The sequence below is a fragment of the Neovison vison genome, chromosome 5 (genome assembly GCF_020171115.1).
Source record: "Neovison vison isolate M4711 chromosome 5, ASM_NN_V1, whole genome shotgun sequence".
NCBI classification, from domain to species: Eukaryota; Metazoa; Chordata; class Mammalia; order Carnivora; family Mustelidae; genus Neogale; species Neogale vison.
The window spans coordinates 372,497-388,254 of NC_058095.1; the positions used below are offsets into that span (position 1 = coordinate 372,497).

Consider the following 15,758-nt stretch of genomic DNA (forward strand, 5'->3'; position numbering starts at 1 on the left):
GTAAAATCCTAAGCCTTGAATTAAAAACAAACAAACTACCTATAGCATCTGGCCTGGCGAGTCTGACCCTGCACCACCATGCATGCCGGGGGGTTGGGGGGGTGGGGGGGGCGGCCTGGCCCCAGCCCACGCCACCTCCTTTCCCTGTCCCCAAACCAGCACCACACGGCAGCCTCACTGACAGCCACGGGTTCAACAGCACGCCGTTTAAGCAGGGAGGGAGATACACGGGCTCCAAAATGCAGCGTCTCAGTTGTATCTAAGACCAGGGGCAGTGAGAGGCACACAGCCACCTCCTGGCAACAGCAGCGAGCTCGGTGCCGGTCCCGGGCGTGCACCGGCAGGCCCCCGCGGCCAGGCGGCGGAGGCTCCCCCCGCCCGCCCCCCAGGAGGAGGACGGCAGGCAAGGATTCCCAGGCACAAGGGTGAGGACAGAAAGACAAGATGAAAGGCTCACGCAGACCCCGCAGCGCAAGGACACCAGTGAGTGTGGCCTCCGAGGGGAGATGTGTTTAAGACTCAGTCTGGGGTCGACCTGCGGCTCCTGCTTATGCCGGCAGCTCTGAAGGAGGTCTCACACACGGTGTCTCTGCTGCAACGTCAAACACCGGTCAGAGCCCGTCGACACCCTCAGTCTCGGTTCCAGCCGCAAACACGTCTCCCCTCCAGCCCAGGAGCTCCTGGCCAGCACCAAAATGGCCTTCTCCACCCCGAAGCAGGGAGCGGCCATGAGGCACGGAGGTGGCGCCTGGCCTCCCAGCCCGCTGGTGACGCTGCTCCTAGGCAGCTCGGTGGGGGCAAACACATGAATCGTAGCTGCGGGCAGGAGGATATCAGGTGCATCTCTACGCCCCGAGGGCTCGACTCCTACACTTAAACCCCTCCCACGGGAACTGCCGGCTCCAGTTTCAGCCGGCGAGCGAGCGTGAGAACAGGTCCTGCTCTCGGGCACCGTCAGCCACCGTCAGCCACCGCTCCCAGCACGGCCCGGCTCCGGTAAGTACCCATTTCTTCTCAAATTCAAGTTTTCTTTCAAAACTGCTCTTGGATGTATCTTGACTTGGCTATCTGGCTCAGCGAACCACCTGCCTGCTCTGTGCTCTGCCTTGCTCTATTCCCTGAGGATTACTCAGGACCCGGCAGGTGCATCGCTGGAAAGGAGACCATTATTACAAAACTTTTAATAAGGGTTACACTTTATTCTAAGAGTACGAACAAGTTTATTTGGAAATTAAGTCCTCGTTTCTACATAAAATTTAAACTAAAACTCAAACGTATGTAAGTGCTTATCTGTTCCTTACCTTAAAACTAGAGTAAATTACAACATTAAAAAAATAATGTATATACAAACACATGCAAACATAGATACATATATTCAAATAACTGCTACATTTACAGGTCACATTTTAAAACTTTCCAAAGTTTAAAATAAGTACTGTCCTTTTTTTTTTCCTTAAGATTTTATCTACTTGACAGAGAGAGAAAGAGAGCACACAAGTAGGGGGAGCTGGAGAGGGAGAGGGAGAAGCAGGCTCCCCAGTGAGCAGGGAGCCGGACACGGGGCTCGATCCGTGAGACCTGAGCCGGAGGTAGACGCTTCACCAACTGTGCCACCCTAACGTCCCTAAAATAAGTACTGGCTTGACATGTGCTTACCAAAACAAAGAACAAAACCTAAGAGGATCTCTAAGTATACAAAAAGAGGGGTTTTTTTTTTCCCCTTACAAAGCTTCTCATAAACCCGTTTCAACAACAATTAATGACCAAATGGCCAAGTCTAGTCAGACTTTATTTAAGCAAATTCTGTCTACGTTTATTATCTTTATTTTGCATTAACAAAGTCCTCCCAATGCCTCAAACTGGTATTGTTCGGGATAAACGAGGCCGAGGGGGACTGGCTCTGGGGTCAGGCTAACGTTAAAGCTACGTGCACTTACTGGTAGGAGCCTAGTCGTAACTCGGGGTCTCTGGCTGAAACTACAAAGAGGCCTGGTTTTTTTTCCAGATCCATTCTTTCAAACTACCTTCTGGAAAACGGTCTTCCTCCCTAGGTAATGGTCATCATGAAGTTCATCCCTCATTTTTTTTTAAAGATTTTATTTATTTATTTGACAGACAGAGATCACAAGCAGGCAGAGGGGGCGGGGGGGTTAGCAGGGTCCCTGCCGAGCAGAGAGCCGGATGCGGGGCTCGGTCCCAGGACCCTGAGATCATGACCCGAGCCGAAGGCAGAGGCTTACCCACCGAGCCACCCAGGTGCCCCAAGTTTATCCTTCATTTTAAAGAACTAGGAGTCTGGGCGGGCGTGGCGGTTAGTCACTGGAAAAGCTCAATTGGAGTAAAACTCACAAATCTCGTTCTTGCGACACCCCAGTGGGTAGGCGACAATGGCGTGTCCTTGGGTTATGCAATAACGCCACATCACAATATTGTAATTATAGCATGCCCTTCACAACGCTCCACCAGCCGGGGCTCCCTGCCAGAGCCGCACGGCGCTGCAGGGGCCATTCCGGCACCCGTCCAGTTCACAGGGCAGCACGCGGGACCAGCGCACTCAGCCAGCCCGTCACAGCGGTGTCCTATAAAGCTGAGCTGTAATTACCTCTACGGTGTCCTATCAAAGTTCAAAAAAAATCTTTTCCTCTTGTCTGTTTTTTGGATTTCAAACTCCTTAGAAACTTTCCAACACTCAGCATTACCCTACACCCGGCCACGACACTAACTGTCCGCACCGAGGAACCTACGGGAAGGCAGCGCACTGGCAATTTAGAGCTTCAGAAACGAGCAAACAGAAGCCTGTGGCCAACCGAAACCACAGGCCGCTGAGGCGCTGTGTGGGCAGTCCCGCCGGCGCCCCGCGGGGGGAGAACCGCAGCAGCCAGGGCCGGCACTTTCTGAGGCAAAAAAGTACATCAGTTCAACACAAGCAGGTGTTTAAAATGCTTGATGTCACAAAAGGGGCATCTTTAAATAAAACAGGAAACCTCTGGAAGCTCACCCAGGGCCCTGTTATGCGCCTTTAAGTCACCACCCACCCCCAGGGTGGACGCTGTGCCGTCTGACTGGAGTGTGACAGGGAAGTCGCAGAGGCAGGCAGAGGACAGACCCCCCCACCCCGAATTTCAGTGACAGCCTCAGTGACAGCCACAGGACCCTGACAGGAGGGAGGGAAGGGGCGTGAGGAGCAGCTCCCCGCACTTCCTGCTTGTGGAGAGCGAACCACAGACCTGCCTGCGGACCGAGCAGACACTGCGGGTCCCCACGCGGCCGCCTCCCGGGCTCTCCGCGTCCAGATTAACCCAGACAGACACGCGCCTCTCCAGGAAGAGGCGGCGACAAACTGGCAGCACCTTTAGGAAAACCTCACCTCTCGATGCAAATCCAAACTTAACCACCAACAGTTAAAGTTCTCCATTGTTTTGGCAACAATACCCTTTTTTCGGCAAATTTAACACCAGCAGCTGCCAGCAAGCACCAAGCCCGGCAGATTAGAAACCGGCCCTGCCGAGGGTAGAGACGGTCACAAACCCCGTCCATACGCAGGGGGAGACCGCTGAGGCCCGGGGGGACCAGGTCCGGCTCCCGCGCCCTGCTAACCCCACAGGAGAGCTGGCAGGCTGACCCCATGCTATCCAGGCTGCTCCCTCCGAGAGCTTACAGTAGCCTCCATTTTATCCCACTAGTTTGTCTGACGTTACTGCATCTCTGCGACGCGGTGGATGCACCTGTCTCTGCCGGCATCGGAAGCTGCTGTGCTCCCTCGTTTTAATCAGTGACTTGTGCAACCCTGAGAGGTCAGTTTACCCAAAGCTACTACGACTGCTGCCCCTGTGAGTCCGCGGCAGGCTCGCCTCCCCACAGGTCAGCCCTGGAACACTCACCTCCCAGGGCGCCGGCATGACACCAGGGAAACTATTTACTGTCCCTGGAGGCTAACTGAACAAAGAACAAAAATTCAGACCAGAACTTTACATACGACATCATTTGATTGAAAAAAGTATACATTAAAGTTAACATAAAACCAATTACCCAAGTTATTCTTCCAGGTCACACTAAGATAACTTAAATGCAACTTGCCTCCTATAAATGTTTAGCAAATTTAACATAGGTTTATTTTTGCGCTTGCCCAAATGTATCAGCAACGCTAAACAATACTGCTTCTACACGAACACATCATTTTTTAACACATCTGAATCATTCTCTTAAATCCTGAGGGAATTTTTCATTCCTCTGAGCTCCGGGGTTTGAGAGGCTGGTGGTGGCCTGTCTGTGTCCACTCCCGGTATTGCCGGACTCTGGACTCAGACTTGATAAAGTTTTGCAACTGTCATCATTTTGATCATGATGCTTCCAGCGAGTGATGAAATCACTTTTCGGATCTTTGCCATAACATACCCTATACAATCATGGGAACCTGCCTTGCAGAGGTTCTCACGCCTTCAGAACCAGGGAGCGCAGGCGGACATGCCCGCACACGCCCGCTGACTTATCTAGCTGGCCCAGGTTGGCGGGAATCGCTTCCTGACGGGCGGAGGAAATCGCGCTTTTATAGCCCAGAGCATACCGAACCCCCGGGGCATGGGCTGGACTCATAAAGGGTTATTTCACGTTTTTTTCCCTTTAATAAGAGGGGAAGTTTAGAAAGACTCAAAGCTATGCTTCCAAGTCTAACGTGCTGGGCTCTGACACTGCCGTGCAGCCGCGCATGAGAGAGGGGCACAGGGGCAGGGTGAGCCGATGAACAGCCCCTTCCCAGGGCTCCGGGAAACCCCCTTGCCAGTCACGGCCACAGGGCAGTCAAAAACCCTCGTTTCTCACTCGAAGTATGTGCCTCACCACTACTGCTGGGCAGACACGCCTCACAAGAGAAGGGCCGCAGACCCTGGCAGAAACTACCTCGTAATAAATACGCATGTGGGGAAACAATGGATGAGAAAGCAGTGGGGCTGCTTCTTTGTGTTTTTAAGGAATAGGAATAAAGGAGTAGAGAAACCAGTTTGCTGAGAATAAATCAGACAGCTTTCTCAGAAATTAAAGTATCCAAGTGAAAACCCAAACCCCACCTGCCCCCACCCCCGCACACTACGGATGCGCTCATGGCAGTGCGTGCGGTGGCAAGGAAAGGCATTTCAGAGAAACTACGCTTTATTTGGTGAAAACCAGTCTCTTCAATTTCCCATATGTATTTCTCCATTTCGAAAGGCTGTTTTCCAGCCTTGCCTAACCACCCAATGTCTAGAAGGTGATGCTTGACCCACGAAATCCCACAAGACTCAGGACTGACCTCATCTGCCTATTCCTTCAAGCAAAACGACATCTGAGAAGAGTTTTGCTAAATCACTTCCTTTTAATTTTATTTTTAAGCTGCTTGAATACAGGAGAAGCTGCGGCTCCTGAGTGAAAGCGGCCGACTCCGCCCGCCGCCCTGCAGCTCCCTGCACCTCCCCACCCACACGCTCCCTCCCAGTCAGTCACTCCACGGCCGCCGGCCCATGCGAGATCCTCCCAGACCGCACGTCTTTGTTCTCGGTTTCGGGTTATGAGGCAGGGAGAGCGCCCCAGGGGTGTGCAGGGCAGCCTCTCAGGGAAGCAGGCTGAGCTCTCTGGTAAAGCCTGGGAGGGGGCAGGGAGCAGGGCGCAGGCCCTGGGGTTAGGCAGAGAAAGCCAGAGACACTGCAGGCCAGGACTTTGCCAGCGACTGCCCAGGGCCCGCTTCCACCGGGTGAAGGCTCGGCCGGCGTCCTGCCACGACCCGACCATCTCTCAGACGAGCACCCCCACTCGGAGGGAAGGCCGGGAAAGGCGGGCAGGCGCCCTGGGCCGAACGCGCTCTCAGCTGCCCACGCAGATGCGTTTGCTGGCCCAGCGGGCGCGGGGGGAGCGCGAGAACTTACTCCACAGGGCTCGCGGGGCGGGGAACGTTGGGTCCCTCACAGGGCTCAGAAACTCACCCCGATGGCATCACAAGATCATCGGAGTCGACAGAAACACAGCACTTACTCTGTATCTGACACAGCGTAAATGCTCCTCTCCGATAACGCTGACTTTTCGTTTGATTTTGGAAGCAGCAGGGTAGGACGGCATATTTACATCTTTCCTAAGTCCCCACGCACAGCGCACAACGTGATTAAACAGGACAGGACAGTCAAGGAGCGCTGACTCCGCGTCACACCCAGACTCCGTGGCTCTAAGTAAGCAATGTGGGTGTCCCGCACAGGCCGGACCCTGTAGTCACGGTCAGCGCAGTCAGACCAGCACCGCAGACTCCATGGATTTGGGTCAGGGTGGGGGGGGGGGGTCCCAACAGTCCCTTGGCCTCAGGCTACAACCTTCCTGGCATCAGAGGCCTCAGGTCACAGGACAAAGATTCCCAAGGGGTCTACTCAAGAGTACAGGCGTTCTCAGAGCTGACGCGGACACACCACACTCTTCACGGCCCCAAGAGAACCCTTTCAGGTCAGACTTGAGAAAATGGGAACATCATAGGGGCTGGTGGCCAGGATAAAGCAGGTGCACCTGGTGCGTGTCTCATCCTCGCCAGGACGAGGGTGGGACCCGTCCGTCCCTCCAGGCCAGCATTATGAAGCCGGGTCAACTCCTTCCCCACCCGCAAGGCCCGTGTCCTGTCCCTAAGGCTGTGCTCCTCTGTTGCAGCGCACGGCCCCAGGGAGCGAGACGTCCCGGGTCCGACGCCCAGCCCGGGCCGCGGTCTACAAAGAGAAGCCCAGGGAGAGCCAGCGAAGGAGAAGCGGCCCCCGCAGATCTTAACTAGACAGGAGCCAGCCGTGATCGGACCGGCGAGCGCAAGCAGCGCCCACACTGCAAGAAAGAACATGAGTCTTCTCAAAGAGCGGAAACCAAAAAAGCCGCACTACATCCCCAGGCCTCCAGGAAAGCCCTTCAAGTACAAGTGTTTCCAGTGTCCTTTTACTTGCAACGAGAAGTCACACCTTTTCAACCACATGAAGTACGGTCTCTGCAAGAACTCCATCACTCTGGTGTCAGAGCAGGACCGTGTCCCTAAGTGCCCCAAAGCCAACTCCCTGGACCCCAAGCAAGCGAACCAGCCAGACGCAGCGGCAAAGCCCGCCTCCGCCCAGCCTGTCGCGAGCGCGTTCCCACACTTCGACGCCAAGCTCCAGCAAAGCCTTGCCAAGGACGACGTGAAGGAAAACCTGGAGCTGCCCGCACGTGGGCCCCAACGGTGCCCAGGACAGAAGCCCGCTCTCCACGAGGAAGCAGCTCCCCTGAGCCCAGCTCCAGAGGCCGGCAGGGGCACCCAGCCCGTTCTGGAAGGCATCGCGCGGCCCTCGGCGTTTGTACCGGTGGGAGAGCACAGACTGAAAGGGCCAGAACGCACGGGGGCTCCTGAGCTGCTGGCACTGCCCAACCCCACGGCCAAAGCCACCTCTTTCCACACCAAGTCTGCATTCCATGCTCCCGGCTACCCGTGGAAAGCCGGCTCGCCTTTCCTCCCACCTGAGTTCGCACACAAGATCCCTGCTACAAAGGGGTTTGGTGCCATTTCCCCTTACATGCAGCCCGCGATCCCGGAGTACTCACCACACTTTTACACAGAGCACGGACTGGCCACCATCTACTCACCCTACCTACTCGCCGGGAACTCACCCGAATGCGAGGCCCCCCTGCTCTCCGTCTACGGGGCCCAAGACCAGAGGCACCTGCTGCCTCCCCCGGGGCCAGTCCCGAAGCACTTGAGCGCCCCCTCGGCATATGACCATTACAGGTTCTTTCAGCAGTACCCGTCCAGCCTGCCCATTCCTTACGGGTTTTACAGACCGGAGTCTGCGTTCTCCTCCTGCGGTCTCAGACTTCCACCCGTCGTGGGTATTTCCAGAGATCAAAGCTCCCACCTACTGGAAGAAGCCGCCCTGCTCTACCCAGCCTTGAGTCCATCCAAGTCAAGTCCTTCCAGCACCCACAAAAAAGACACCGAGTTTGAGAAGGAGAGCCCGACTCCTGAGGCTAAAGATTCCTCCCAAGACGGGCAAAGGGACACAGAGGGAACCAAAATGAGCCCTCGAGCAGGCAGCGCAGCCACGGGCTCCCCAGGAAGGCCAAGTCCCACCAACTTCACGCAGACAAGTCAGCCGTGCGCAGAGCTGTGCAGCCTCTCAGACAAGCCAACCTCCAGCGCCCTGGGAAGGCTCCATCAGCCTGAACACAGCCTCACAGCCTTCAAGCCTGTCAAGAAAAGCACAGAGTGCCCACATTCCCAAGCTCTGGAAAACAGAGACGAGTCTGCAAAAAGGTAAGAAAATTCCATTTTCAAAATCTCCAAAGCATGTCTCTGGTTGTGCTCAATTAGCCAACCTCGTACATGCTAAAGTGCTTTGGACAGTACAGCTTTTCTAAGCAAGGTTCCTATTAAGGCCTCTCTCTGCCTCTTCCAGCCTCGACGCCATGAACGGAGATGCCCCAGCTGAGACGGGAAGTGCCTCTCGCGGTCCCGAGGCCACACCTTCCCGCCCAGAGGACAGCTCCCGGACAGCCCCGCTGAACCTCTCCAAGAAACCCGAGGCTAGAGCGGCCACGCACAGCCCGGCGTACACGGACTATGCGGAGCTGCAGGACGTGCCCCTGAACCTCTCGGTGAAAGACCCCTGCAACGTCCTGACCCGGAGACCTTCCCGCCACAGCCCACCGCGGGAGGCAGAGCCCACCACCACAGCCGCTCACGACACAGAGACGGGAGGTTCCGAAGATGGGCCAGACCACACCCCGACACACCAAACTGGCCCGGACGCCGCTGAGGGGCCATCAACAGCCCCAGCCCCTGCTGGGAAGGCCCAGGACACGAGAGCGGTGGACAGCAGCGATGAGCAGAAGCAGACGGCAGCCGTGGCCCTCTGCCAACTGGCAGCCTACAGCCCCAGGAACGTCCGGGTGGGCGACGGGGAGCCCACGGCCCCGGAGTCCACCTGCCAACAAGACGCGCCCACTCCCAGCACCACGGAGAGCCAGGAGGCTCCGAGTGACCTCAGACCCAGGGGGCAAAAGCGGACAAGCCCGAGGGAGGCTGGGAAGTCCCAGCAAGGATCTAAGAAGACGAAGCAGAGCGACACAGCCAGAGTGTTCACTCTTCGGAAAAGAACACGGGTGTCTTAGTGCCCGGCTCTCGCGGGGAGCAGACGTGACTTCCAAAGGAGGTCACGACAGCAGCCAGTCTGGTACCTTTGCTCTATCTGGTCAATTCTGACAACGCAGTTCCTTTTTTCTTCTGAGAAAGAAAGAAAGAAAACCATGAACTTCAGTTCAGTTTCTGTAAATATTAAGCATAAATATTCAAAAGTGTTTCTACTTTTGGTTGTAAAAATATTTAAATGACTCATACTCTTAAGACTGAGGAGTTAAACACCGCCTTTTGTTTCTGTAAAATGTCAACTGAATACACAGACTAAAAGACAGCTTTTAGGTATATGCCATCTTATAGGAAAGCTTTTAAAAATACTTTTCTTACACGTACCTTAGCACTAAAACAAACTGCTTTAACTGTTTTGCTATCAAATCTACTGTGTGTTTTCAAGTAAGTAACAATTACTGAAAAAAAAAAAAAAAAAACACGCCAGGAGAAAACATTTCCAGCACTGTCATTAAAGTGCCCTATGTAAGAACTCTGGGATTTGTTGTATGTGAATAACACAAACAAGGAGAGGCTATTTATACACATAATTTATTTCCAGTGGGAAAAACAGGCTGCTGGGGCAGCTCCTGCATGTTCTCCTTCCTCGTGATGCTACAGGAAATTTCCCAACTCATTCAGCCTCACATTCCACTTCCTACAATGATGTATATATTGCTGATTTCCAATAAACTCATAGGTGATTTTAAGAATACGTGAACCCTGTGTGATGCTTTAGTCTGCCGTAACAAACAAAGGCACTGAGAAAGGGAACAAGCTGAGGCAGCCCCTGCCCGTGCGTGTGAGCGTGTGCGGTCCCCGACGGCGGCCACCACGTCGGAGCACACGCGCCCGCCACATCTGGGCACACGCGCCCGCCTGGCCTCCCCAGGCCTCAGTTCCCATAACTGCCCCCCTGAGAAAAGGCCGTCAGCACCGGCACGCCCCACCCCATGGGCCTTCACGGGACCCCTTCCTCCCAGGTTTCAAGAGGGCCCTGTCCACCGACAGGTCACCTGAGGCACCTGCAAAGGGCCGCTGCGCACGGCCGCGTGGCGCTGAGACGGGCCTTCAGGAAACCACATGCCATTAACCCGAAACACCTGCTGTGACGACACAAACCTGAGGGACATGCGCCCCCTCGCTAGCATCCCAGGGCCCTTTCATTTTCATACAAGGAACAAAAGTAGGGTGCGCCTGCTTTCCGGCAAGTCAGCGCCCCGCGGGAAGCAAAACCGTGCGTGAGAGGAAGCCTGGCACCCCGCAGACACTCGCCCTGGGCTTCACACAAACGAGCACCTTCCATGTCAAGGGCCCAAAGACTCTGAGACCACTGTGTTTGACAGCTCGCCCCAAAGTGCCAGGCGTCATCTTAAGTGATAAGAAGAGGAACCAGGACAGTCAACGACCGTCCAACCCTCCTGCAACAGTGCCTCACGGCAGGGGATGCATGCCCCAGGCTCGCCGGGAAGGCAGAGGCCACTCCGACCTGCAGACTTGCACTGTGGAGCTCTGTGTGCCCGCAGCATCACGCCTGAGCCCTCCTCATGAAACTGCCCCGCAGGCCACATATCACAGTCACAGAGACCCCAGCGGGCCCTCCGGATCTCTCTACAAAAGCACAGTGGAGGGCGCCTGGGTGGCTCAGTTGCTCAACCATCAGACTCTTGGTTTCGGCTCAGGCCATCATCTCAGGGTCATGAGATCAGCCCTGGGTCAGGCTCCCCACTTAGTGGGGAGTCTGCTTGAGATTCTCTCTCTCCTCCTCTCTCTAAATAATAATAGTAATTTAAAATGTACAATGGAGTTCTAGATCTTTGTAACAAAACAAAACAAAACAAACAGTCTTGCTGATTTTTTTAACTATAGTACCTTTCTGTATTCTCTTGTGACCCAACTTAGGCGTTCTAAGTTTTTAATCTTAATATATAAAAAGCAATAAACCCTCAAAAAGATAAAAATATAATTATTTCCCTATGACCCAGCAATTCCATTCCTATCTATACACCCCAAAGAAGGAAAAACAAAAACTCAGGAGGTGTGTGTACACCAATATTCACAACAATATTATTCACAAGTCAAAAGAAAAAAGCACCACAAGCACCACAGACAGATGAACAGACAGATAAAACGTGGACTACGATGGACTATTACTCCCCATACAAAGAAATAAAGTTCCGGGGCACCTGGGGGGCTCAGTGGGTTAAGCGTCTGCCTTCGGCTCAGGTCAGGATCCCAGGGTCCTGGGATCAAGGCCCGCATCGGGCTCCCTGCTCGGTGGGGAGCCTGCTTCTCCCTCTCCCTCTCCCTCTCCTGATGCTTGTGTTCCTTCTCTCGCTGTGTCTCTCTCTCTGTCATATAAATAAATAAAAATTTTTAAAAAAGAGAGAGAGAGAGAAATAAAGTTCTGACACATGCTAGAGCATGAAGACCTCTTGCTCCAGGAAACAAGCCAGACACAAAAGGACAAATCTTGTACAACTCCACCTGTGTGGGCACCTACAACAGGCAAACTCAGAGAGGCAGTCAGAGGACTGGTTCCCAGGGGCTGCAGGGGAGGGGAGAGGGGAGCTTAATAGGAACACCATTTCTGTTCAGGATGATGAAGTTTTCAGAAATAATGACAATGGTTGTAGAAAGTGCAAATCTGGTCGATACCACTGAATGGTACACTTAAATATAGTCAGCGAGGCGATGTTGTTACATACATCCTATAATGTTTTTTAAAAATAATATACCAAAACCATTAAATCATGTATCTTCAATAGGTGAACTGCATGTCAGATAAACTGTATCTCAGTACAGCTAAAGGGGCTCCTGAATTTGTACTGAAGAGGAAAACAAAGTGCTGACAACGAGCCTTCTGAGAGCCTTCCCAGCAGCCCGCGGCAGTCTGCCCCACCACGAGCTCTACCCTTCACGACGCCACACTCCGTAGGGAAAGAGGGCATGTGGGGGTGGGAAATGAAGCACACACACATTAATCAAGGAGAAAAGCACTTTAATTCAGAAGGGCAGGACAACTACTTCACACAATAAGTCAAAGAGTTCTCATGGTATCCACTTCTTTTTTTTTTTTTGTAATTTTTTATTTATTTTTAAGCAATCTCTATACCCAATGTGAGGCTCGAACTCACAACCCCAAGATCAAGAGTTGTATGTTCTTCTGACTGAGACACCTGGGCACTCCGGATTCACTTTTCTTATAGACCAGAGTGTCCAACAGTTGAAAATGCACAAAATTTAAAAATTGGTGAGGCATGTGGTCCTCAGAACAGACGAGTGCCAGGACCATGTCAGAAGCACTGGAGAATGCAACCCCTCCCCGGGCCCAGCTGCTGCCTTGAGAAGTGAGGTACCCAGGCTGTGGGGAGGGACAAGGTCAGGCGAGGTCGGTGCTCTGCATCCGCGAGCTGCAGTCACAGCCAGGACCCACCTACCGAAGCAGGTGGACTCGGCCCCACGGTGCCTCTGCCAGGGAGAATGTGCAGCAGCACCACTGGTGCAGCCGCTTCTGGGACCACGGGACCACCTCCGTGGCTGACTCTGGCCTGACGACCCCAGCCCCATCCCCACCCCACAGCACTTGGGTCAGGTAATAGCTCTGCCAGCCTTCCTGTCTTCTCTCATGGGCACTTCCCCAATAAGAAGCTCAGATGCCCCAGCCTAATGCTGGGGCGCTGGTCAAATGCTAGTTTTTGGATGATGTCACAGAATATAGCAAAGTAGGGAACTCCACAGATCGGTCCTTCTACCAAAACAACATTAAGCCAGCAAAAATGACAGACTCGACTTGTTCAGAACTCTGAAATCTCGTCAAAAACTTACAGAACCTAGGAGAGTGCTTAGTGAAGAAAGAACCTACAAAATTTCAGCCTTAAGGAAATCTGTTAGGTCACACTGGCTGTCTGCAGACTTAATGGAACCAAGACTTCAGTGACCAGACACAACAAGGAATACCATCGTCACGAACAGACTGGAAGAAGTCACTACGTGGACAATGATCACCTTCAATAAGCAACAGCAGCAAAGCCCCAGGGATGGGGGAGAACCTGATTTCCAAAATTACCACATCATAGTATTCAAAATGTCCAGTTTCCAACAAAAACAACAAAAAACCACAAAGCATATAAACAGAAGAGTACTCTTACATTTCAAAGGAAAAAAGAAAAGCAGAGAAATTGTCCCAGAGGAAGCCCAGACTTTGTACTAAAATCAAAGACTTAAAATCAACTCTCTCAGATATGCTCAAGAGCTAAAAAAAACAACAACAACAAAAAAAGTCCAAACAAGGAATGTCAATAAAAAGAAACTATAAGAAGAAACCAACATAAACTCTTAAACTGGAGGGTGCCTGGGTGGCTCAGTGGGTTAAGCCGCTGCCTTCGGCTCAGGTCATGATCTCAGGGTCCTGGGATCGAGTCCCGAATCGGGCTCTCTGCTCAGCAGGAAGCCTGCTTTCCTCTCTCTCTCTCTGCCTGCCTCTCTGCCTACTTGTGATCTCTGTCAAATAAATAAAATCTTAAAAAAATAATAACTCTTAAACTGGAAAACACAGTAACAGAAAAGAAAACTTCAGGCAAGCTGTACAACAGCAGATTTGGGCAAGTGGAAGAAGAAACCAGTGAACCTGAAGACAGGGCAACTGGCATCATGCAGTCTGAGGAGCAAGAAGAGAAGAAAAAGGAACGTTAGCCCTGGTCACCTCCGGAGCCTACACCAAAAAAGATCACTGTTCCCCGGGCCTGGCACCATCCTTCCCAGGTAGGAGACAGCTCGGCTCCCTGAGGCCCCACCAGTTACAGCAAGGGCCTACAGGACAGTTAGCACACACGGAAGATGCCACCAGTCTGGAGGCAGCCAGCCAGTGAGAGGAAGACCACATGTTACATCTTCTAGATTTTCGGCAACAGCTTGACACGTCTCATTCATGACACCAACACCCACACCCTCCCACTCCAGCAGCTAGTGACCAGTGGCACCTCAACATCATAAGGTATGATGGGCACATCCACGCCAGCCAGTCTCAGGCACAAAAGGCAGAGAAAAGGCTCTCTGTCCTTCAAGTTAAACTGGAGTTGGAACCACCCAGGCAAGGATTTCACCTTGTCTGTGATACACTCACACACGGAAGACTGGTGAACTCGACTTGATCAAAATGCAGGACTTTGGTGCAAATGACACCAACCAGAAAGTCAAACACCACCACAGAATGGGGAGAAATACTGCAGGTCCTCTATCTAGTGACAGACTTAAATCCAGAATACATAAAGGGCTCACAGCAACAACAAAAAGACAGCCCAACTTTTTAAATGAGCAGAGGATTTAAACAGATGTTTCTCCAACAGAGATATCCAAACGGCCAACACATGAAAAGATGCCCAACGTCATAAATCAGTTATGGGAATGCAAATTAGAGACACAATGAGATGCCACTTCACACCCACCAGGAGAAAAGCAAGCGGCGGGGAGGATGTGGAGAGACCGGAACGCTCGCAGACACCGCTGATGGGAATGGAAACGGTACTACCATCCTGGGAAACAATTCGGCAGCTCCTCAAGGAGTTAAAGACAGAGTACCACATGACCCAGCAGTTCCACCCCTAGACAGAAACCCAAGAGAAACAGAATCACATGTCCACACAAAAACCTTCACACGAAGGTTCAGAGCAGTGTTGTTCACAATAGCCAAAAGATGAAAAATCCAAATGTCTATCAACTAATACACAAATAAATGGTGTAGTGGGGACGCCTGGGGGGCTCAGTCAGTGAAGCATCTGCCTTCGGCTCCGGTCATGACACCAGGGTCCTTGCAGCAGACCCCGCATCAGGTCCCACATCAGGCTCCCTGCTCATGGGGCGCCTGCTTCCCCTCTCCTCCCTGCTCATGCTCTCACTCACTACTTCTCTCTCTCTTAAACAAACAGATAAAATCTTTAAAAAAAGGGGGGGGGTGCGTGTATCCATGCGATGGACATTAAGTGGCCGTAAAAGGAGCCAAGGACTACTGTCGCATGCTACAACACGGACGGACCTTAAAGACCTCGCTAAGCAGAAGCAGCTGGATCACGCCCACTAGCAGAGTCCACTATAAGAAATGACGAGCAAAGGCAAATTCAGAGAGACAGAAGCAGACGCAGTGGCGGTCTGGGGCTGGCTGTGTTCGGGAGAAACGGGGAGTCCTGCCCGAGAGCACAGGGTTTCTTTTTTTTTTTTTTTTTGACAGACAGAGATCACAAGTAGATGGAGAGGCAGGCAGAGAGAGAGAGAGGGAAGCAGGCTCCCTGCTGAGCAGAGAGCCCGATGCGGGACTTGATCCCAGGACCCTGAGATCATGACCTGAGCTGAAGGCAGCGGCTTAACCCACTGAGCCCCCCAGGCACCTGAGCACAGGGTTTCTTGGAGACACCGCAGAAGTGTTCTGAAGTTGGATCATGGTAACGGCTGCAGAGTTCTGTAAACACACCACACACCACCCAACCGCACACTCTAAATGGGGCAACTTCCTGGTATTTAAAATTTGACCTCAGCAAAGCTGCCACAAAAATAAACAGAAGGATTAAATAGAATCTTGAGGGTCTAAGAGCCCTCCTCACACTTCACAACGCCAAGTCCA

At 52.7% G+C, this 15,758-nt stretch overlaps 2 protein-coding genes across 4 annotated transcripts in view; one reads left to right on the forward strand and one right to left on the reverse strand.

Annotated features, from left to right (window-relative positions):
- Positions 1 to 15,758, reverse strand: part of TBCD (tubulin folding cofactor D) — a 154,318-nt gene that overhangs the window by 96,221 nt on the left and 42,339 nt on the right. The window lies entirely within an intron of this gene.
- ZNF750 (zinc finger protein 750) lies at positions 766 to 9,857 on the forward strand. The gene is made up of 3 exons (XM_044247141.1): positions 766 to 996; positions 6,655 to 8,272; positions 8,415 to 9,857. Exons 2-3 carry the CDS (start codon positions 6,834 to 6,836, stop codon positions 9,127 to 9,129), a joined length of 2,154 nt encoding a protein of 717 aa, XP_044103076.1. The 5' UTR covers positions 766 to 996; positions 6,655 to 6,833; the 3' UTR covers positions 9,130 to 9,857.

What these genes read in the sequence shown, in the direction of transcription:
- ZNF750 (XM_044247141.1), top strand. Translation starts at nt 6,834, where the DNA reads ATGAGTCTTCTCAAAGAGCGGAAACCAAAAAAGCCGCACTACATCCCC. An exon ending in AGAGACGAGTCTGCAAAAAG is followed by an intron (nt 8,273 to 8,414) that starts GTAAGAAAATTC and finishes TGCCTCTTCCAG; the next exon opens with CCTCGACGCCATGAACGGAG.